The 22742-nt window shown below is 42.5% G+C and overlaps 1 protein-coding gene and 1 long non-coding RNA gene across 4 annotated transcripts in view; one reads left to right on the top strand and one right to left on the bottom strand.

The window, feature by feature from the left end:
- Positions 1-22742, top strand: part of LOC139610863 (uncharacterized) — a 368988-nt gene that overhangs the window by 86488 nt on the left and 259758 nt on the right. The window lies entirely within an intron of this gene.
- The window catches only part of LOC139610748 (RNA binding protein fox-1 homolog 3-like), a 471093-nt gene that overhangs the window by 199788 nt on the left and 248563 nt on the right, over positions 1-22742 (bottom strand). For all 3 annotated transcript variants that reach the window (XM_071465101.1, XM_071465099.1, XM_071465103.1), the window contains exon 8: positions 19051-19135. In XM_071465101.1, the coding sequence (XP_071321202.1) occupies positions 19051-19053 (3 nt within the window). In that variant the 5' untranslated portion in view covers positions 19054-19135. The remainder of the gene's footprint in view (positions 1-19050; positions 19136-22742) is intronic.

Here is a 22742-nt window from a genome sequence, read left to right as displayed (position 1 = left end):
ATTAACCGGTAATTAATTTGGTGGTCTTTATCTCAGAGCAATGTGTGCTCTGTGAAAGATTAGGGGAGCTTTTTAATAAGCAGCATAGAGTTTGATTCTGCTTATTTCCGCCTGCAACAAATAAGCTTGTGTTTGTTTATTCCAGACAGGCAGCTGGCAGAGAGCTGCCGATACGTTCACAGGAAGGCTTTCCCACTCCACTCTGTGTCTGCTGCTGCTGGAGGTGGAGGAGGTGGAGGCCTGGATCCCTGCATGTGCTGAGCACCTGACATCACAACGCCACCGATAATTACAGATGAATGAAATTTCTCCTTTCCTGCTGAAGCATTGTATTTACAGTACAGCAACACACTGACAGCTACAAAAAATGTTGTTAAAAGGTCATTTAAATGCTCTGTGGAGCTGAAATGATTAGTCGACTGACAGAAAACTCATTTTTCATAATGGATTAATCCTTCTAGTTATTTTTCTCTGCCTCTAGATTCAGAAATGTGAATTATCTGCTGGTTTTATTAGACATATTTGATTATAAATTTCATATATTTTGGTTGTGGACTGTTGATCAGGCTGTAAATGCAATGTCAAGCTGCCACCTTGGGCTCAGGGACAATGTGACTGGTGTTCTTCAGTTTTCTGACATTTAATTAAGAAAATAACAGGCAGACCCATTGATAATGAAATGAACAGCAGCTCTAGTGCACTTGATGTTATCCTCTGAGCTGTTTTCATATATTTATGGAAAAGGTAAAAGTAAAAATATGATTTTTTAATTTCTTTGTTAGTATTTAGCCATGTGAACATCTGTACATTTTGTGTCCAAACAGTACTGTTATTTATTTAAATAATTCAGAATAGTCGGAAATGTCTGAATAATAATAATAATAATAATAATGACAATGATAATAATAATAATAGTATAGGCTGATTTATAAAGGGCATTTGTTCCATAGAACACACAACATCCGATACATAGGTTTTGTCATGAAGCGACTTTGAGTAATTTCCTGCTGATTTTCTGCTCAGCATTTTTAGAGAGGGAGATAAATAAGGACGGATATGTGTTAATCTCATTATTTCATCATTATTTCCTTTGCTATATGAAATCACACAAAGTGAACATTATGTTCAATTAACTTAAAAAACAAACTCAAACACAGCCATGCGAGTGAAGACATCTGATAAATAATAAATCCTTCATTCCTTCACACACCAAAGCTGCTGATGTTTTACAGTAAAACCAAATCCAGAGCACTGCTGCCATCTACTGGTCAACACTGACAACAGAGCAGCAGAGTGAGCAGAGGCCAGTCAGTCAGAGCAGCACACAGACACACAGATCAGATCAGGTCAGGTCCACGTCTGGAGCTGAACCAAAACATCCCCCATGGCATCACTGAGAAGTTTAAGCATTTCTGATGAGTTTTATAGTGAATTATATCGTTACAGATTGAAATGTGTAACTCACAGCAGCATATAGAGAAACTCTTTCACCCTCATGACTGATGAGAAATCGAGCTGCTGACCAAACGTTCCCACAGAAACAGCAACGTGCAGGTATTTGTCTCAGCGCCACACTGCAGTCCCATCGGTGTCCACCAGATGTCTCTGTGCAGACAGAAATGCCACGGCTGCGCACCACTCCTCTGTCCTCAGCCGACCTCTCCTGAAACTGCAGCAACCCACCCAGTGTGCCCCCCTCCAAAGCCCCCAACAACCCAACCCACCCCCCTGTCCCCCTGCCTGCCAATACCCATCAGCCCCTGCATCCTCAATGCAGGCGGAGTCATCATGTCGCCACACTGAACCCTGCAGAGGAAACAGATTCAGCCGGTTAAACAGGAGTTAAATCCTCCTGAGAAGCAGAAAACTGTCTCCTGGTTTATATTTAGCGTGCACGCACTCATAGGGGGTGGACTCAGTGAGAAGCCATGTCCGAAATGTCACACAAACCCACACTACTTCCTACTGTACGTCCTTCACCGGCTGACCTAAATCAATTGTCAGCCCACACGACGGGGTGAGTGCCCCCTACTGGAGCTTGACCTTAACACTCCTGTCTGCTGCTCAAAAGGCCTGGAAACAGAAAAAAGAGAAAGATTAAATTAGACTGCTCGCAAACACAGCCGGTCTGTGAATAATGAATAGGAGATGAACACCGTTCTAAACAATAGGAGCCCCGGTGGCCGTTGTGCAGCTGTTCGGATGGCTCCCAGCATGCACTTCACTCCTGGGCAGTCCGTTCCTTTATACCCTCTAATACAGTAGCACACAGAGGCCGCACCTGCTGTTCCTGTGGCTGCCCCAGGCTGTCCGAAAGCAACGCCACACAGCCAATAAAAGAAATATGAGCAGGATGAAGCAGGAGGGCAAACACACACACACACACACACACACACACACACACACACACACACACACACACACACACACACACACACACAGTGCTCCCACTCTCTCTATGAAGAATGAGGATATACGAGCACACAAAATCCAACTCTATTTGTCTCTGCTACCCCCCTCCCTCCGTCTCCATCCTTTCCCTCTGCACTCTCTTCATCTCCCCACGGCAGAACTGACTAAAAGTAATTATACATGTTTAATAACTTCAAGGACTATAAAAACCGCTGTCGGGGGGCGAGGAGGTCCAGTTTAACGACGGTGATAAAAATGAGGGTAAGGAAGAGGGGGCAGAGGGAGGGAGGGGGAGCGGTGACAGTAAGAGAATGAGCTTGTGAGAGGAATCGAGGCCTCGGAAACATCCAGGGAATTACACTGCATGAAAAGTAGTTCAGGCCCATTTCGACGGTGAGTGTAAACTCTACTGGCATTAGATGAGCTGAGTGGCTCCTCGTCAGAGACTGGGGTCTGCTGTGATACCCACAATCCCCTTCTGTTCTGTCTAGCAGCAAAGCTTAGAATATGCCATGCCCGTGTTCCTCGGGAGCATTGTCTTTAAAAGTCAAACAGACAACGGCGATGAGGGAAAACCCGTTTCAAAGGCGCTGAAGTGAAGCAAATCTCTTGTAGCTTGCATCCTGACGGAGTGAGACACTCGTGGGCTGGGCTTTTATTAGTTTGAATTCTGGGAGTGTGGGATTGACGAGACAAAGCTATGCTGTCTGCTGTGTGAGAACACAGGGCGGTGAAGGAGAGATCGGGCTTTTTTGCCATAGACACTGAATGATCCCGGGGTTAGTTCTGAATTTCTCTGCCTGCTCTGACTGACTGCAGTTCTGCCTATTTGGTGTGCAGCACAGCATGAAAATCCTCCGAATAACCCCCAGTTCACTCATTCCCACAGCAGCCTGAACACTGAGAAGACTCGCCATGTTTTGGGCAAAGGAAACACGTATTGGATCAAGCAGCTCATCTACTTTTACTGACCTTGGCTGAATTACATTTTTTAGCTTTCGTTTTGTTTTCACTGTAACCTCCTGATCATTGAATTATTGGAAAAAGTGTAGAGTTTTCTCAGCCTGCTCTAACTGTACAGAGGAATTCCTCTGCAGCTCATTGTGAGCAGGAACAGAAGGTCTGCTGGGTTCATGCTGCCTCTGCTCCTCCCGCCCCAGGCCTGAGCATTTTGCAGTTATGTATTCTTTCCTGATTTCCTGACCTTGTCCAGGTCCAGGTGAATGTAGATGGGTTCAATCGACCCAGATGCCCGGCAGGTCTGCTTGGCCCGGGCTGTGCGGAGGCGCCCACTGCCCCGCTGAGGGCGTGGGCGAGGAGTGTGAGGTACGCTGGGAGGAGGCGGAGGAAGAGAGGACATTCCTTGGCCTCAGGTGAAGCCGGGCGCGGTGCCGCAGTGCTGGACGCACACTGAGAGCAGGAATATATAAACACACTGAGCTGCAAGCTGCACCCGCTGGCACACACACACACACTGAGTCAGGAAAAACATGCACAGGCATGCATGAGACCTGCCTGGATGTACACATACAAATTATATTCATAACAAATCTGAATGTAAACATGTGTGAAGCACTCACGTCTGACATAGAAATGCACAACTACACAGGTGCTGCCTGTATTTATATCACAAACATAACACCAACACACTGTGGGTATTACAGTGCGCTGCCATCCTCCTGCTGCTACTTCCGGTAACGACGGCCAAGGCCCAAGCTCTAAAGAAAGAGAGAAGCCAGGGATCAGGCCTCTGCGCCTGCCAACACAAACCACCACCACCCCCACCCCACACCCCCCACACCCTTCAGGACCATACTGTCCCTCAGATAAACCCACTCAGCTCCAGCAGCAAAGCACAAAAGGATGTGGGAAGACTGTGGCAGGTGTCCCAAAACAGAGTGGACACACTTGCACGGCAAAATATTTTGCTGATACAAACACAAGGCAAAGAAAAGAAGAAGATGTAGGTGCAAAGTTACACACTGACATCCAATACAGAAAAAAATCCCAGAAGTGTGTTCAATACTTCCTCCAGATTTCTATTTTTGTCAGTGTGGAAAAGCCTCTGAAACAGAAGCTGGGCCACCTCAGGACACAGAAAATCCTCCCTCAGTAATACAGGAACCAACGCTGAAGCTCCACCAATCAATCGTTTTATATAAACAACAAATCAAAGGACCAGCTGAGTTTTTCAGCCTCTTCTAACTGGTAGTTTTGGTATCCAGTTTATCTAGTTCACTCTCCCTGCTCTCATCCAGCTTATTTCCAGCAACAGCAGGCAGCTGTTCACAGCAAACAACAACTGCTTGCTAACATGTTAGTCATCACAAATTTATAAGTTGAAAATATGTTTGGGCTGTACATCTGTTAGCTTGTTGTGAAAAATAATGATTGCAGCTTCAACATGAATAAAAACAATATTCTAACTACCACTGCTGATATTGATAATATCAGCATCATTTTCATGCATAAATACTCAGTAAATAGCTTCAGTTCCTCCGTGGTGTAGTTGTTAGAATTTGTCTCACAGCTGATTCCCAGTGAGGGAACGTGTTATTTACTGGGTATCACAGTGTTGTAGTGATCATGTCTTTTTTCCATGATAAAGGCTATGAGTTCAACAGCAAGAGGAACCAACCTTTCCTTTAATTTCCTGACATGGTATCAGTTTATCTTATCTTAAACTAAGAACTTCCCATTGCAATGATAATCACTAAACAGGCCTGTAACTAATGTATTTTTGTTAACTATTAAAGCTCCATCCAGTCTAAAAGTAGATGTCCATGTGTTTGTGATTATAAAGCAGGTCTAGGTTCTATATTAATACTGTGAAAGTATCAAAGCCTCAGTCCACAGAGAAATGCACACAGCCTGTATTCAGAAACTGAGCCTTAAAACCAGCCGTCAGGACTTCTGCAACTTTGTGATGTCACATCAAGCCAGTCACAGCTCTCATCCATTCTCCAAGCCCCGCCCACCTGGACCCACCATCCAACCTTGCACGATTGTGTTTCCCTGAGTGTTTACCTGAAATCTGCTATATTTTAATTAGATCAGTCAGAAAACAGCAAGCCAAACAGCAAGATTCTGATTGGCCTACATGGGAGTCAAACAACAATATAATGAAATTCAGGTAGCACTCCCTGAAAAAAAAAACAAAAAAACATTTAAGACAATAAAAACAATCTCAAAACATAAACATTAGAACAACGAGGACAGTAAGGTGCCATGTGTAATCTAAATAAATAAATAAAGTGTGATGAGCCAAGCAGCAGTAATTCTGCAAACAACACCAGTATGTAAACATAAACAGTATGTAACCTGTTGTTACTAGAGCTCCAGAGAGAAGCCTGAGAGAGGAGATGTAAAACTACACTGAGATGGTTTTTGGTTCTTAAAACCACAGATATATCTTCTGATGGAGATCAACACTTCAGATAAAACACTGGAAAAGTTTACAATATGGGAGCTTTAATTGGCAAGTGAATGCATCACTTAGTGTATAACAAGCCCACATTTGAAAAAGGCCAATCACAGGTTCACATAGTCCAAGCTCCCAAAAATGTTCCATTTATAATAAGATAAAGAAAAGCAGCTAATACCCACACTGAGAATGTTTTGTATTTTTGCACTTAAATGATTTATACAGATCTAGTTTTTTACTCCACTAACTATTTCAGTAATTCTAACAATAAATATTCTGTCAAACAGTTTATTTCTTTATCAGATCAGGAGTGGAGCACAGGCCCTGGATCAGATCTGACTTGTAATAAAAGTCCAGCAGTGAGCCAATACAGACACAGAGGAAGACCGGCACACTGACACAAACACACTCGTGCCTGCGGAGTGACAGAGGAGAGGGATCTGTCGAGGAGACGTTGCCTTGGCCTCAGAAGATGGCTTCCCCTCCAGAGCCACGGGAGACAGGAGACTCAGCGCTGGTTGGCTTCGGGTTAGCTCCATTTGGCAACCAGCAGGCCGAGCTGGCCTCGACGCGCTCACAAATGAGTGTGGAAGGAAAAGGTGATGATGTGTGCACGGTGGCAAAGCCAATGGAGTTATTATGAGGATCCATCATGACTTATTATCACCATAACTGATCATATTGTACACACGCATGGTTGTACTGTTCTTGGATGACAGCCTCTTATTTTCTCAGTACAAACGCTGATAGAAATGAGAGGCTTATTGTTGCCGCCGCCCCCACAGCACCCAACCCTGGCCCGATCATGAGATACATGCAGTAAAACTGCACGCCTGCTCATTTGATGACAATGACCTCCGCGACTCAGCCGCCTATTTTCAGGGAGCTTTCAGGAAGTGTCTTTTTGACAGGCTGACACGCTGCTGTGCCTTGTCGTGAAAGACAATTCCAATCAGAGCTTCATTCAGATAGCGCCATTCAGAAAACAGGAACAATGGAATAACTGAAGTCTATCATGTTCTGCCATGTAAAACAACCTTTGGGCTAATTGTTCCCAATTAGGTGGCTGACACAAAGGGAGGCTGACAAGCACACAGGTGCCTGTCTGGCTGACTGTCTCTCAGAGGGGTATATCCTAGCTGCTTTAGCTTTGTTAGCTTCACAAGACTCTCAGTGCGTCTCTGCACATCAAACCAGAGCCTGAGAAAAAAAAGAGAAGTGGTGTGATTTATAATGAAACAAAAAGAGGAGGGAGAGAGGAGACAGCAAGGATTTTTTTCCCCTTTCTTTCTGTTTTTTTCCAAAACATGTTGATAAAGCAGAGTGAATTATTCAGGGCGTAAGTCTGACTCTCGCCGGAATGCAGCTATAATGTGCAGCACATTTGCTTCAGGGCTCAGTAAAAGTTTGAGGTGGACAAGAAGTGTGGAAGTAACTCGGCTGAAAGACTGCACTGCACTATACACAGAATCATACAATATCTTACAGTTTATAGAACTGACAGACACATCAGTTTGTAGACTTATATTCAATATCATATATAAGCCTCAAAATATACATTTGTCTTGAGTTTTCCATAGTTAGATTCATTCATTTCAAGATGTTCCTCCTACCATGGCTGGATTAACCTGTTGGGAATCTAAGAGTCAAAATTTGTTATTGGAGAGCCCATCCCCATCCCTGACCTTCCACTGTGCATTGTGTGTACTCTGTCGCATCCAAATGTACATTAAATACAGAGCCGGTCATTCTGGACTGAATGTTCAGAATCAACTACTACTGTAGTGCTGAAATCCAGTTCTCTGACCTGGCCACAGGTTTTCTGTGTCAGTTAGTTTGTGGGAATTTGATTGAACACAAATGTGTTCATCTACTCCCTCTCACTGCTACATTAGGCTCCGCCCAGCCCTTCAACCCACATCCCCGTCACGCTCGCTGTCTCGTGTTGATGCAGGAATCGGGAGCTTGCTAGGCTGTGAGTCAGTCACAGCGACATCTTCCAGCAGCTAATACTAGCTTAAAGCCTCACTGTGTTCATGTATTGATTGGCAGCCGTGAGCTCCCACCCCTGATGTTGGCGTTTTCTGATTTGTTAAAAGGGCTCGCTCAAAACCTTTAGAGGGATCTCTGCACTGTTGTCAGGCTGTTCAGTGAGTCTTTGATGGCACATCTCTGCATTAAAACACTTTGGATGATATTTCAATTTAACATATTAGAAAAAAGCTACATACTCTTGCTTTAAGTCGTGTAAATTCCCATACAAACGTGCAAATAATGAAATTACCCATTGAACTGACATGCAATGAATTTAGAACGTGGAATGAAGTTTGTCTGGACGGTGCAAAAGACCAAACAAGACTCTTCTCCTGTGAAAAACGAGCCCACAGGTCACCTGTGAGGCAGGTTATCATGACCCACAGTTAGGTTCTGTTGCTAGGCGACATCTAGTGGTTGTAGTAATGATGGGAAAAGTGCGTTGACGTAGTTTATAGAGCGACAGAGTCCACGTCAGGAGGAGGTTGGGGTGGATGGATGAATATGACCCAGGAGAGCGGTGTTCGATTCCCATGTGACAGGAGCAGTTTATGTTGTTTCTATTATCCATGACCATTTGTTGTTATTATTGTAACCATGGCAACAAAGATTGTCTAATTGAGGAAGTACTTATTTTAACCCAAATCACCATCTTTTCCTAAACTTAACCAAGCCATGACTGTTATTATAGTAACCATGGCAACGAAGGTAGGTACGCCACTGTCGGTACAGTCCGCAGGTTTATTACTGTAACCATGACAACCGAGGTCCGATACACCTGCCGCTGTAGGGGCACCATTTCAGGAGAGACTCCTGTGGCTCCAGCAGCAGCCCGACTTTTATTCCTCACTCTTTGTGTATTTGTCCACAACATGATGAATGACAGATGGATAATGAACAGACTGATCTTGAATATTTTGCTGTTTAAAAGTCAGAGCCGTGGAGCTCTCCTCCTTCCTCTCCTCAAAAAACTTCCACCTCTAGCATCTCCTGATCTGAATATTGACTTGACATGATGAGACCTTCCCCTTGAATCTGCTCAGGAGACACAAACTGGTGCCATTCATCACTAAAGTGAAGATATAAAACGAAGGCTGACATCTAAATGATTCTGCCCAATCCCCCATATTTCACAGGAGGCCTACTAATATGAGTGTTGACATTTAAATGAACATTCTCATCTATGGGAAGGTCTAATTTGATCAATGCAAAAAACCAAAAAGAGGAAGAACCCTCCCCTCCAACCAGCCCCACCTGCGCGCATGCACACACACACACACACACACACACACACACACACACACACACACACACACAGTGATGTGCATCTCCCTGTACATCTGTCACCATCATGAAAGGAGACCTCCCGGTGACCTGGCCCCCATAAAGACAAGTCGCTGCTCACCGATTCACTGCAGGCTGTCTCCATCTCAGCCTCATGCGCCACTAACGCTGCTTTCATCCAACATGGTTGCAGGCAGCGGGGGAACACACAATACAGCAGCTTCACAGAGACATGTGACGGCGAACAGAGACACAGAGATAGGAACAAAACCTGCTCCATGGCAGCATTAACGGAGATACAGATCCTCCCTGTTCTGCAATAAATCTCCCCCCAAAAACCTGCAGCAAAATCTCAGGTTTCATCCCTAAAGATGTTAAGTTTGATTTAACAAGGCCAGTGAGTTACTCTAACTACACAGGAAATGATGAAATCTCTTGACAATGTCATTCATGATGCACAGAGAAGAAGCAACAAGAAGCAACTGGAAAGCAACACACTGGGGAAGATTAACAAAGCAAAAATCATACGGTGTTTGGAATTGAAATGAAACACCCTCCTTAAATCATCCACATTATCCAAACTCTCCCTGAATTTTTTTTCGGATTTCAATCAAGCCTTTATCTGTCTCCTTCCATTTTCTTATTGCTAATGTTGTTATGTAGCAATTGGTCCTTGAAACCTTCAACTTTATGCACCTGCTGTGGTATGAAAGAACAGTTTTTCTTTCGTGGTCACAAAGTGACTCACAAGAAGAGACAAAAGCAACACTTTTTTCACCTTTTCAGCAGCAGCCACAGGTAAACACACATCCTGGTGGTGCTATGACGGGGGCATGTGTTGCCTGCAGAGATACAGGAGTGGATGACGATTCATCACTGTGTCCAGTGGATTATAGATACACAATATCCTCACTCAAGTAGTCAGTACATTATGTGCCAGGTGACCAGTCTCCACTCACCCATCTCCAGCTTATTGTATACTAATAGAGTACCGTTACCCTGTCATATGAGTACTTCTACCATGCAGTGTTTTATATGCATGTTTTATATATATTTCATATAGTCCAAAATGTAAAGATCAATATGTATCAAGCATTTCTGCCACTGCCAAATTAATGAGGCCGAACACTTTGAAAATATTGGTTCCTTTCAAACCACCATAGTTAATGGTGACTGTGTTCCTCAGCTCAGAGCGACAAACTCCTTGGTGACATAAACAACAGTGGCAACATTTTTTTTTACATCCCCCTTTTTAACAGAGGTGGACAGTAAAAAGAACTTTCACTTGAGATCTGTACTTAAGTATATTTTTCAAGTACCTGAATTTTACTTGAGTACTATCCTTCTACACAAACTTAGGATTTTTACTCCACTACAATTAGAAGACAGATATTGTACTTCTGACTCCACTGCATTTCTTTGAAGTACTCGTCACTTTAAAGCGGAGCTTTTAGTCAGTGGAATGAATTTTCTTTTATTTTGAAAATGTGATCGACCATATGCTGTGTTCATCACAGGAGAAAAAACAATCACAGCCAACGCCTCCACTGTCAGTCATGTTTGAACCTGCAGTGACCTAATGATGCTGCATTAGATAAAGATGAGGCAGAAGATTCTTCAGCAGGGCACCATGGTCTTATCTTCAGTTCATGATTGAAATTTTAGACATCAAGAAAGATTAGTCTTGTTTTAAATGTTTGTCATGTTTACACAACCAAACTTCATCACTGGCTGAAACAAAGAAATACAAGAACCACAATGGCTCCTTTTGTTGATTCATTTTTGTGTTTATGGCAATTTTTACAGTCTTTGTTTCATATTCTACAAGCTGTTTATTCATCAAGTTGTACAGTCAGTCAGTCAATAGGTTGTTTCAGAGTCATTAAGTTCTGTAAATGTGGAATAATACAATGTGTTGAAACATGTACTTTTGAATACTTAAGTATTTTTAAAAACCAGAACTTTGGTACTTTAACTCAAGTAAAGAAATGACTGAACAACCTTCACTTGTATTGCAGTCATATTTAACCAGGAGGATCTGTACTTCGAATCAAATAATGGAGCTGTGGACTTTGTCAACCTTGGCTTTCTAGCATTTCTAAACAGTATAGAAACCTTTTAATAAATGGTCTATAACACACTATGATGCAGAGCAAATATAACGTTTAATCATCTCCTGCTGTGGACACCCATATGTGAAGGCTGCTGGATAAACAGATAATATATGAAAGATGTCTTCACAGGAGAAGTTATAATTATTGAGAAACATTTTTAAACACATTTAGAAACATGTGAAATGTCATCAAAGCTGGGTTCTGGTATATTATATAGTATATTATATTGTGTTCTAAGCTATCTATGAAATATTAACAAAGTGCATGTTTTAAAATTCTGTTTAAATTTAGTTCATTTAATAATCTTAATTAAACATCGATGAACTCTTTCATAAATACACAGGAACTTATTAAACGCTTGAAATACTAAAAAAGCACAAAATTAAAATTATTAATCAATATAAGCATTCCATGCATGAAATAATGGAGAGGAAACTGCTGCATACAGCTCACATACAGGCAGCACACAGACGCATTTCTGAGGCGTGCGCACACACACACTCAGACACACACATCAGTCGACGGCATATCAACACCCACTGTGGCCTCCCGTCTGCTTATGAGAATGTGTCACCTCTTGAGGCACCCGGAGCAGATAGCAGGAGGCCGAACCAGAGTGTTTAACTCGGGCTCCGGTGAATGGCTGTAGGTCACCACTGTATCATCTCCCCACTGCACACACACACACACACACACACACACACACACACACACACACACACACACACACACACACACACACACACACACACACACACACACACACACACACACACACAGGGGCTGCCAGGTGGCTTTTATTTGACTTTAATGTGGAGAAATATTAGATTTTTTCCTGGGCAGTCTAAATCCTTCCCCTGGGCTCCCAGATAGCCCTGTGAAACCGTACACAGAAGACGGGTCAATAAGAGCCCTGATGCCAAATCTCCTTAAACTCGCTCTTTATTCATGAATATGTGCTGAAACAATCTTTTGGTGGTATTAGGGAGTTTGTGAACAGAGTACAGGCCTCTCTAATCCACTTTACTGAACACTTTGGACAGAAGTTTAAACATGCTCACTACTGCACTTTAAGCCCATAAAGAGGACAGATGATGTGCCACCTTTGGCTGGTCCGGCTGTGGAGGCGACATTTTTACTTTTTTAATTATCAGCTTGTTATTGTAGAAGTAATGAGACAACCTCCTGGAGGTGTAATTACTGCAGACAAATGAGACTGCGAGTGCAGTGATTTGGAGCTTTTTTCAAATAAAGAAGATACTGTTATTCCCTATTTTCTTTAACTGCATTAATTTTAATGTGGAAGATAAACATTTAAATTCTCTCTTAGCCTTTTGCAGGTCCTGCTCTGTCCACTCTAAAGACTGGAGTCGGCTTTGTAATACAGCTCCGCTCATTTTCTCAGTCCTCCACAGTTCTCCAGCTGCTCCAGTTTCCAGCTGCTGGGCTCAAATCGATTCTCGCCTGGTGTTTTCAGAGCTGAAATCTTGTACAGGAAATTAAGCTGGCAGAGTTTAGGTTTACTTCCTCAACACCACCACGATGTAAACTGTGGAGGAGGCTGCCAATTGTCACCTCAAATGTTTAGTTTTTCCTTTATTTAATTAAACTAGAGTGTCAAAATTCACACAGTAACGAATTAATTTCAAAATAATGCATGTACCATTTTAGTACTTTTTTTTCTCGGGCTAATCAGAGCAGGCTGCCTCACACAACAGCCGCAGCCGCAGGTTTAGTTTTATTAGAAAACCATTATTTTCATTAAATCAAACTCAGAGCTGTCATCAGTTCCAGGAACTGTCGGGGGTTGTGAACAGGAATAGTAAAGAAAATAAATAGATTCAGGCCTGAAGTGATGACGTCTTCAATACCTGCAACTGTGTCTGTCACACACTGATTATAACCAGCTCTGAACTGTGTCACACAGGAAGTGTCACAATGAACTTGTCTTTCAACAAATGCAGAAATGCCTCGCAGTACTGAACACACTGTTTGATCTGATAGACAAGTTATATCAGGAAAGAGCAGTACAAAGATATGACCATCACTTCAGCCACAACAGAAAACTCACAGACGACAACGTATTTCAAAGCTGCACTAATTAATCCTCTCACACTAAAAACACATCAGATGACTGGGCTCAGTTTCCTTCTGCTCTATAGAATATTTTAGCGCCTTTTAGCACATTATTTTGGTTTTAGAGACGACAAATTGTGCTCTCATCAACCCTGTTTCCAGCTCGACCAAACAGACTCAGGGAAGACTGAGGACCGTCGAGCAGCGGTGCCACATTGTTTCTCAGGAGTTGGTGGGAACCAAAAACGGAGCTACGAGCAGAGTGAATGTTAGATTTAAGTAAATTCTTTGTGCTGTCTAAATGAGCAACAGTTTGCTAACACATTTTACTTTTTAAAACTTAATAATGTGAAAATAAGTAAATGTGGTGCTTTGTGCTTGTTTCACTCTCACTAAGTAATGAAAAATAAATAGATATAGATGGATTTTATTTGACATGGACATCAATTACATTGGATGAACCAGATGCATTGCTTGAGTGTGTTACATGCTAACACTTGTCCACGGGAGGCTTTTTATAAATAAATGAATAAGTGAATAGATGAATGAATAAATAAATAAATAAATAAAGCAATAATACACAACAAGGTGCCCTGATAAAAATAAAGTTTGCTTGTGGTCATGTTAACTTACAGTCAGGTCAGTATCAATGAGAGTTAAGGCTAAATTAAATACAAGCATTGTTCCTGTAGCTACCTGCTAATACATCTACACTGTGTTGTGTTATTTCTACAACATCTGATTCCAATGAATTTTTCAAGGCCACTGCAGAACACAAATATGATGTTGTTACAGTAAAAAAGCTCGAAACGTGCCACACAGCAGAACGGCAGCATATGTCACTTTACTAATGGTTCATCCGACAGACTTTGTTGGCCCATCCCCCAGCAAACACACACTCCGCCTGTTTGTGGCGTGTCGACGAGCGTATCAGCACCGAGGAGCATTAATTAAGCTGGAGCGTGTGCACTGCACAGCTTTCTGTGTGGGTGTGGCTGCTGCTAAGAGTGTGTGTCTGTGGATGGGATGCACATATGTGAGTGGGTTTGTCTGCTTCGCCCCACAGAATGACCCGTAAAACACAAATACACACTCATACCTATAGAAACACACACACACACAGAAATCCTGAAGACTAGTGATCATACTCCATGACCTCATGACTCTGATGCTCCACCCCCTTCCTCTCTCTCTCTTGCTCTCTCTCTCTGTGTATCAGTGAGCTTGGTGCATCTTTCCCGGTGTTTTACACACATAATAAAATGCTCCATCCTGCTCCTACACACTCCTCCTCCCCCTCCACACGTTCTCCTAATGAGATAAATTAGCGCCTTGCAACAGATGCATGGAATATACACTAATGGCCACCATCTGTCACTCATCTCAGGGAGATGGAGTGAGAACGCAGCGCTAAATCCGATCACAAGCCCCTGGCAGAGCCCCACCACGGTGAGGAGGAGGGAGGAAGGCACAGAGAGAGAGAGAGAGAGAGAGAGAGAGAGAGAGAGAGAGGAGGACAAAAAAGGGAGAGATAAAGAGTACAGTACAGAGCGAGGTGGGGGTGGCAGTGTGGGGGTTTAGGTGCAGACTGGACCGCGGTGCAGTACAGTAAGTGGTGGAGAGGCGTTGGAGATGCAGTACAGCAGGTTAGAACTGGTGGTGATTCAACACGCACAAGATTTTTAAAAGTGTGGAAAGGGGGTTTGTTCAACTCCCTCTGGTCAACGATCACAAAAATTACAAAACACTTTGTTTTTTATATCTTGTTACGGAGTTCCTCTTCAGCTGGGTGACTCTGAGGTAACTGCAGGAGGAGGAGCAGAAAGAACTTCACATCCTTTTTCTTTAAGTTGTTCATTTATTTACACTCGTGTGTGTTGAGGTAATTGCTTCATTTCTCTAATAGAGTGAGAGTGTTTTGCTCATGTGTGTTTTGTCCTCCAGGGTCTTGGTTCTCCTTTCTCCAGTTCATTTAGAGCTGTGCTTACATTCACATTTAATGTGATACTTTAGTTATTAGGTTGTTAAAACAGCAAATTACACCTTCCTTGAACCTGATGTGACTAAATTAAATTTTTTCAGTGAGGAAGACGTTCAAGATGGGATCAGTGAAAGTGAAGTGACCGACCTAATGAAGCAGACACAGTGCATCTTCAGGTGGAAGGCAGTAATATTCATTTGATTTTGTATTTTAAAAAACAGCAAAGAATGAAAATGCAAAATTAGGTGAAATTAATGCAATTGACTCCAAGCTGGTGAATATACATTTGAAAGTTCTTCTCCTTCAGTCTTTTATTATCTCTTTAGTTTCGTTATTGATCCATCAGATCGATTCCTCATTCTCAATATTTAAATCCTTTAATACGGAAGATTATGGGATTTAACATCAGTCCTTGAGATGCAAAAACTCTCAGTGGAGACTGAAATTTTCAAGACAAAATCCCTTCCTGAGGTGAAGAGTGAAGTCTCTTTGTGGTAGATCAGCATTAAAAGTTCCTCCCAATATAAACTGGAGCTGGGGGGGGGACTGGTTTCCAGTACAATGCACCTTATTTGAATTACACACTAACTAAGCCTCATTATTCTGAGGGATTTTAAACTTTCTGTTGCTGATATTTTTAATATTTGTGATTGTTTTCAGTAACTTCTGTGTGAGGTGATGAGCACTTTGGTGACTGAACTGTCTTATTGTTAGAGTTAGAGGATGTAATTTGTTTCTGCAAAAGAGATCTGGACTTCAGTGAGAGCTGCTGAATGAAGCTTAACAAATTAACTAACCTACAGCTGCTTTATAACCGTAGGGTAAAAATATACATATGAAGATTGTATTCAAATCAAACAATTACTTTTGAAAACCACATATTTCTTTAACAACAATACTACCTCAGACTACATGAATATAGCTTTAGAAATCCTATTGGATTTCATAGGAACCTTTAAATAATGCAAATGACCATTTTGAGTTTGCAGCTCGCAGGGAGCAGCACAGCTTTGCACTTCAGTTCAATGTCAGAATGAGCAAGGAGGAAATTGTGTGCGAGAGAAGACTTAAGCACCTCTGCGAGGGGCTTAAGTAGCAGTCTGAATTGCACCATTTATGCATAAGGTACCTAAAAAAAAAATCACATGGAAAAAAAAAGCCTCAACGTCAACTCTCACTCTGGGATCCATCAGAGATATTCTAATAGAGCTTCCTCTTGACGGCCGGTAATTCCCTCAGCAGTCCGCAGAGCAGACGGACGTTCTGACAACCTGCTGCGGCTGTACCTGCGCCGAAAAAGTCAGCTTTTCACATCTAATGTCGCAGTGACACTTCCTCTGTGCAAATAGCCACAAATCCATTTATGGAATGTAATCAGACTATGATGTATTCCGGTCTGTGCCGTGGCCGCACTCTACATTAGCATGAAGCTTATGATGAAAGTGAAAGGAAACAATGAGGAACAAAAAGGGTGATGAGAAGGCAGACAAGCTACGCATCTCTGGAACCAGGAGAAATGAATCAGCCGCGGAGCTGCCCTGCTCAGCTTCCATGAGAACAAATGGACTAAAGCCAGCTACAATTAATCACTATTTGCATGGAGTTGGCCATAATTCTTTCTTAACAGGTTTAACTAATGACAACAAGTGGAAATTAATTACTTGTTCAAAGAAATTAAACAGTGGAGGCCAGTGGTGAAAAAAAATTAACTTTTCACAAGACTTTTGAAGAAAAACAATATAAGAGTGCCAATATCACAAAATAATTAAAATAAAAGCAAATGTGTCTGTTCATCCCAGTGGGAGTTTAATCTAATAGCAATTACATTAAATATTCATGTAATTAAAGTGAAAGTTTAAATGATGAGCTTTAAACAACCATTTCTTGGATGTTTAAAACAGAGGTTGTGTATGTTGGACAGCAGCACTGATCCCTATAAACTTCCAAATCCAGCAATCATACCACATCAACATTTCCTCCGAAGGCTTCACATAAAACCTAACTGGCCTCATAAAAGTGGTGTCAATGCAGCCAACCTCTCGTAAAAAAGCACTGATGAAATTCTCAGACAAAACTAGAAATGGCATCTGTAGAGAAAGAATAAAACACTGCTCTTCACAGAGCGGAGTCAGAATGTCAACCCCAGAATGTCGACCCCCTGTGACCTGTGAATGGTTGGCACCAGTGTTTGGTCAACTAGATTTACTTATGATTGTCAGTCAATTGAGATAATGAAAGATTCTTTCATTCATGTATTTGTTAATGTTTTAGAAAGGGACATACAACAATGACAGCAAACATATCCCATCCATACGGGGTTAGTAGAATACAGCTGTTAGAATATCTTTTTAACGCAGTGGACCACGCCGATACACAAGTTCAGATATCACAATCAGGAGACTGTCTGCCTGTGAGGAACCGGCCCACAGGTCGTCTGTCCCATAGTTAGGTTCTGTTGCTAGGCGACATCTAGTGGTTGTAGTAATGACGACAGAAGCAAAGGGAAAAGTGCGGTGACGTAGTTTATAGAGCGACAAAGTCCACGTCAGGAGGAGGTTGGGGTGGATGGATGAATATGACACAGGAGAGCGGTGTTTGATTCCCATGTGACAGGAGCAGGTTATGTTGTTTCTATTATCCATGACCATTTGTTGTTATTGTTGTAACCATGACAACAAAGATTGTCTACTGTTGAGGAAGTACTTATTCTAATCCAAGTCACCATCTTTTCCTAAACCTAACTAAAACATGACTGTTGTTATAGTAACCATGGCGACAAATATAGGTACACCGCTCTACAGTCCATGTATTTATTATTGTAACCATAACAACCAAGGTCTGGTACGCCTGTAGGGGGGCTATTTCAGGAGACACTGCTGTGGGTGGTATCAGAGGCCTGAGAAAAGACCTGTTTGGTTGTTTCAGTACCGGGAGGTAAAAAATGGAAGTGTATGGGAACATCTCACTGCTCACACTGAACTCACTGCTGCTGGTGAGTGAACAATCATTTACTGTGTATTAATGAAATACACTGGCCCTGCAGAGCAGTGCGGAGCTGTTTTATTGAGCAGATTTTCCTGGGCTTAACAAAGCATCAGTCTGTCTTTTTCTCAGGCTGATTAGAAGGTTTGGTACGCAGCCACGTCCTTTCAACACACTCTTTCATTTTGTTTTGTGATTGGTTCCTGATTAGTTGGATGTAATTGGATTTTTTTTGTTCCTGTCTTTCTTTTCTTCCTTTGTCTGTCTCTTTAAAGTCCTTGGAGACTTGTGCAGTGATAAAGGGCTGTGGAGACAAACGACCTTGAACTTTAACTCGAACTTTGTCTGCCTCTCTGTCTTTTCTCTGTCTTCCCTTTCTCCGTCTTTCACTCCATCTTGCTCATCCTCATTTACATGGCCTGGGCTGCAGAGCTCGAACAATCCATTAGCTCGGCGAGGATGTTGAGGAGATCCATGCAAATAAGTGTGAAATTACGCTGTAATCAGTCATGTAAATCGCACCGGTTCTCAATCTGGGCATCATCATTTCTTTGTGCGTGTTTAGAAAATGGCATGCGGGGGCGATGGGTGAGATTTAGAGAGTGGAAGAGAGAGAGAGTGCGGGGAGAAGAAAAAACAATAAAAGAAGTATTTGACAAGGAAGAGGATATGAAAAAGCTTTGATTCCTTATTCAAAACTGAACTCATTTTTCCTGTTGGATTCAGTTTTAAAAAATTCATACCATGATCAGCAATGTGAGACTTCCAGCGCAGAGGTTTTCCAGCTCCTCTTTGATGAGGAGAAAGGAGAGGATGGAGAGAAGGAGTCTGATGAGACAGAGGGATGAACAAGCAGGTTTGTATGAGCTTTGTTCACAGCGCAGCTCAAGTACAACAGTGTAATGTACAGGAGAAAATCATCAACGAGGAAAGTTTTCATGTCAAAAAAAAAAAAAAGCTACATCGAAAAACTTTCTGACCATGATAAAAGGCTGAAATAGTTTATTTTCCGTTTGATAAAATATTCAATTAACAGAGAAAAGTTTAATCCCACTAGAGCCACCTAGTGTTTACTGGATGTTCTAGCCTGCAGTTCTCTCAGGTTTACTATTGCTTTCAACAGTACGAATCTGAACATCAAGTACAGCACGCTCATCGACTCGGACAAAAAGGAACATCAAGTACCATCGTAGAGAGAGTATGTTTTCAAGCTGACAGGATGAAGGTGTCAAAGGATAACAATGGCTCCACATTATCTTCTTATTTTTTTGAATAAAATCCCAAAGAAAAGACAGAAATCAATTATTATTTTACTCTGTTTAGACCGACAACAGCAATGTGTCTGAAAAGGTGGATTCCTCAAAAATGAGGAAATCCTCAAGATTTAAGCAAAGCAATGAAATATCATCCAGCAACACGCTGCAGTGGCCAATCAAATTAGATGGAGGAAAAATTGAGTTTCACAGTGATATTCTTATAGAGGTGTAAAACCCAGTGTCATCATATATAAACATCTGGGAAGTGTTTTGGCTTCAGTTCAGCCTCGGACTCATGGATCTGTCACGTGCAGTCCACACTGGCTGGGTGGTGTCACGTCGTTTAACACCCACACGCTTTACAAACAAAGTAAGTGCTAACTGTAGCGTAGCCAGGATGCAGACCATGATGCATTCATCAGCTACGTGTGGACAACAGGAATGAAACTATTCCATCACAGTACAAGTAATCTCATAAATCAGTGTAAATATATATAAATATAAAGGTGATACTGGGTAAATAACCAGACATGAATTGTCTGTTTTTCTTAATCCAGTAAATACCTGATACATGAAGGTACTGTAACACAAATCCATTAAAAACACAATACTGCCATAAAGCCGTTGTACTCACTGATTTGTAAAATTGCCCATAATGGCATAATATGAACAGAGATATTAAAAAGAGAGCTGACGGTGTAAAAGCAGTAAGATGAAATCTAAAATGGTATATATCTTTATATCCACAGGCAACCCACTCCACCCACAGCCTGATACAGAGCATGCCTCTGTGCAGAGAGCTGTTAAAAAACATCTATAAGAGCCATACTGTTACATACTGGTTAGGTGGAGAGACACAAAGTACTTGTTAGTGGGATTAATTCATTGACAGTTTTGCCTGTTCATTGGATTTGATGATAAACAGATGAAATATCAGCAGCTCTGCCTTTTCACTTGTGCCACATCGAAAAATAATCTGTATAAAACACCACACCATCAAGCCAAGACGAAGACATCTGAACTGCTGCAAATAACTTCTTAAACAAAAGCGAATCAGATTGATTTTCCATGAGAGTCAGTGGTTCGGTTTGTCGGGAGAAAGTAGTGCCATCAGAGCTGCAGACGTGGTGCTGGATGTGAGCGGGTTACACAGTCACCTCTGTGTCTGCTGTTGACTACCACAAGCTGTAACACAACACACCGTCTCGAGTGTGAGATTGCTTGTATATACTCGTGTGAGTGTGTCAGCATATGCATGTCGACAAGCCAGAGGGGGGGTGGGGGTTGGGGGTGTGAAAGCAAAGCACGAGAAGAGCAGCGAGACGAGGGATCAGGATTTTGGCTCAAATACAATTTGTGGAGGAGTCACTCAATGAGCTGACAGCCGTCAGTGAATCCTGGTGGGGGAGAGGGCTGAGCCACTGTGGTCAAACACACACACATATACATACACACACACTCACACACTCACAAACACACACAAACCCAAACACAAACACAGACAGAGATTCCATCAGCACCGGGAAGCTCAAACAGACAGATGGGCTAATTCGTGACTGACTGTGTGTTATGAAACATTATCTCTGTGTCAGTGAAATCAAAATAACATTTTGGGCGTAAAACGCAGAGCTTGTAACTGCCAACACAACACCACATGGCCGTGATAGATGCACGCGGACTCTGATGCATGGCCTCGGAAGAATGTTTTGTTGCTAAACTGCTGCAAACGCTGTTTATTGAGTCATCTGGGGTGAACCGCATGCAGCCGTATATGTTTGCCAATCGCATTCCCACCTGCCAGCGCCAAATTAAGCCATCGAATCAATTTCAAGAGTCTGGAGGAAAATGAAGGCCATTATAGGCATTGAATTTTATTTGCTCTCTATTCAAAATTAAAGGCTATTGACTGACGGCTTTGTTTTGTTCTCTTTCAACCACTCTACCACGGTGAGAGTGGGGAGAGGTGGCTGCGGCTGCATTTTAATGCCCTGCCCCTTTAACGGCCGGCTACAGAGCCACTTTATAATCCCCTCGCTGGGGATTTGTGTATGCGGGGAGTGTATTGTAGCTAACTGAACCTGGCTCACTGCTCTCTGCGGATGTTTTGTTGTCAAATAATGGGAGAGTGATGGGGTCCTACCCCGCTGCGAGCCACCGCAAAGATTAGACAGATCTTCACACTGGACGATTGGTGAAATTTATCACTGTCACTAGGTGCCAATCCAGGTTGTTTTTATTTTTTTTTATTTTTTTTCTCCCTCTGCCCCCCGCCCTCACCCACACTGTTTGTGGTGGTTTCTCATTTGGAACCTGCAAACCAGTTGTCATGTGTACTTTCCACTCCAATAGTGATAGCTTTAAGCAGCGCCTCAAAAATCACCCTCTGCTTCATGCTCTCTGCACAAATGCTCATCGCATTCTCTGTCTGCCGTGCATGGGAAATTTTGGGGGGGGGGGGTGTGTGGTGGTGGTGATTTGTGTTGGTATGGATGGATATGTGTGTCGTGACATTATTGAGCAAGTGATAAATCTGGAAAAGGAATGAAAACACACTTGCTATGTGACAGGTAAGCAAATAGTACATTTTCCTCCTTTATCTCCTTTGATATCAAGTCATTTCCTTCTCATTTCTTTATGGTAAAACCACAGGGATCTAACAACAAAATGCCGATTAGAAGATGTATTTTGTTAGAAGAATAACATCCAAGCTCAGATTCCCAGGTTTATTCTCCATATGTGTTGATGCTCTTTATGAGCCAGCGGACGCACCACTCAAAGAACACCAGACAACTGTGAAACACTTAATTTCAACACTGTGTGCAGCTGCGTTAATATGCACATGTGTGCAAACTGGTTGCCAGTAAAGCGTCAAGAGGTAAGGAGGATTTTTTTCCTTCCTTTAGTGAGTTAAGAGGCCACGTCTCTCGGCCTGCAGATTTTGATCCCTTTCGAAGCACTGCTGGAATTAGCATGCAGAAGAGAGCGCTGAAAGGTGCTCCAGCCCTTTACCCCCCCCCCCCCCCCCCCTTCTCTTTCACTCTGCCTCCCCCTCTTCCTCAGGTAAAAGTAATGGATTGTAGCTGGCTCTGGCCTCCGTCCTGTCGCGTCACGCCTGCTAGCCAGCCAGCCGGGCCGGGGCGGGAGGGAGCAGAGCTCTGGGCTCTGTTATTTAGCGTCCA

The sequence above is a fragment of the Trachinotus anak genome, unplaced genomic scaffold (assembly GCF_046630095.1).
Source record: "Trachinotus anak isolate AG129_WGS33_773 ecotype Australia unplaced genomic scaffold, CSIRO_AGI_Tana_v1 ptg000003l, whole genome shotgun sequence".
In the NCBI taxonomy this organism is placed as follows: Eukaryota; Metazoa; Chordata; class Actinopteri; order Carangiformes; family Carangidae; genus Trachinotus; species Trachinotus anak.
The sequence above is the reverse complement of the archived record's forward strand: the minus strand, read 5'-3'. Positions and strand labels throughout refer to the sequence as shown.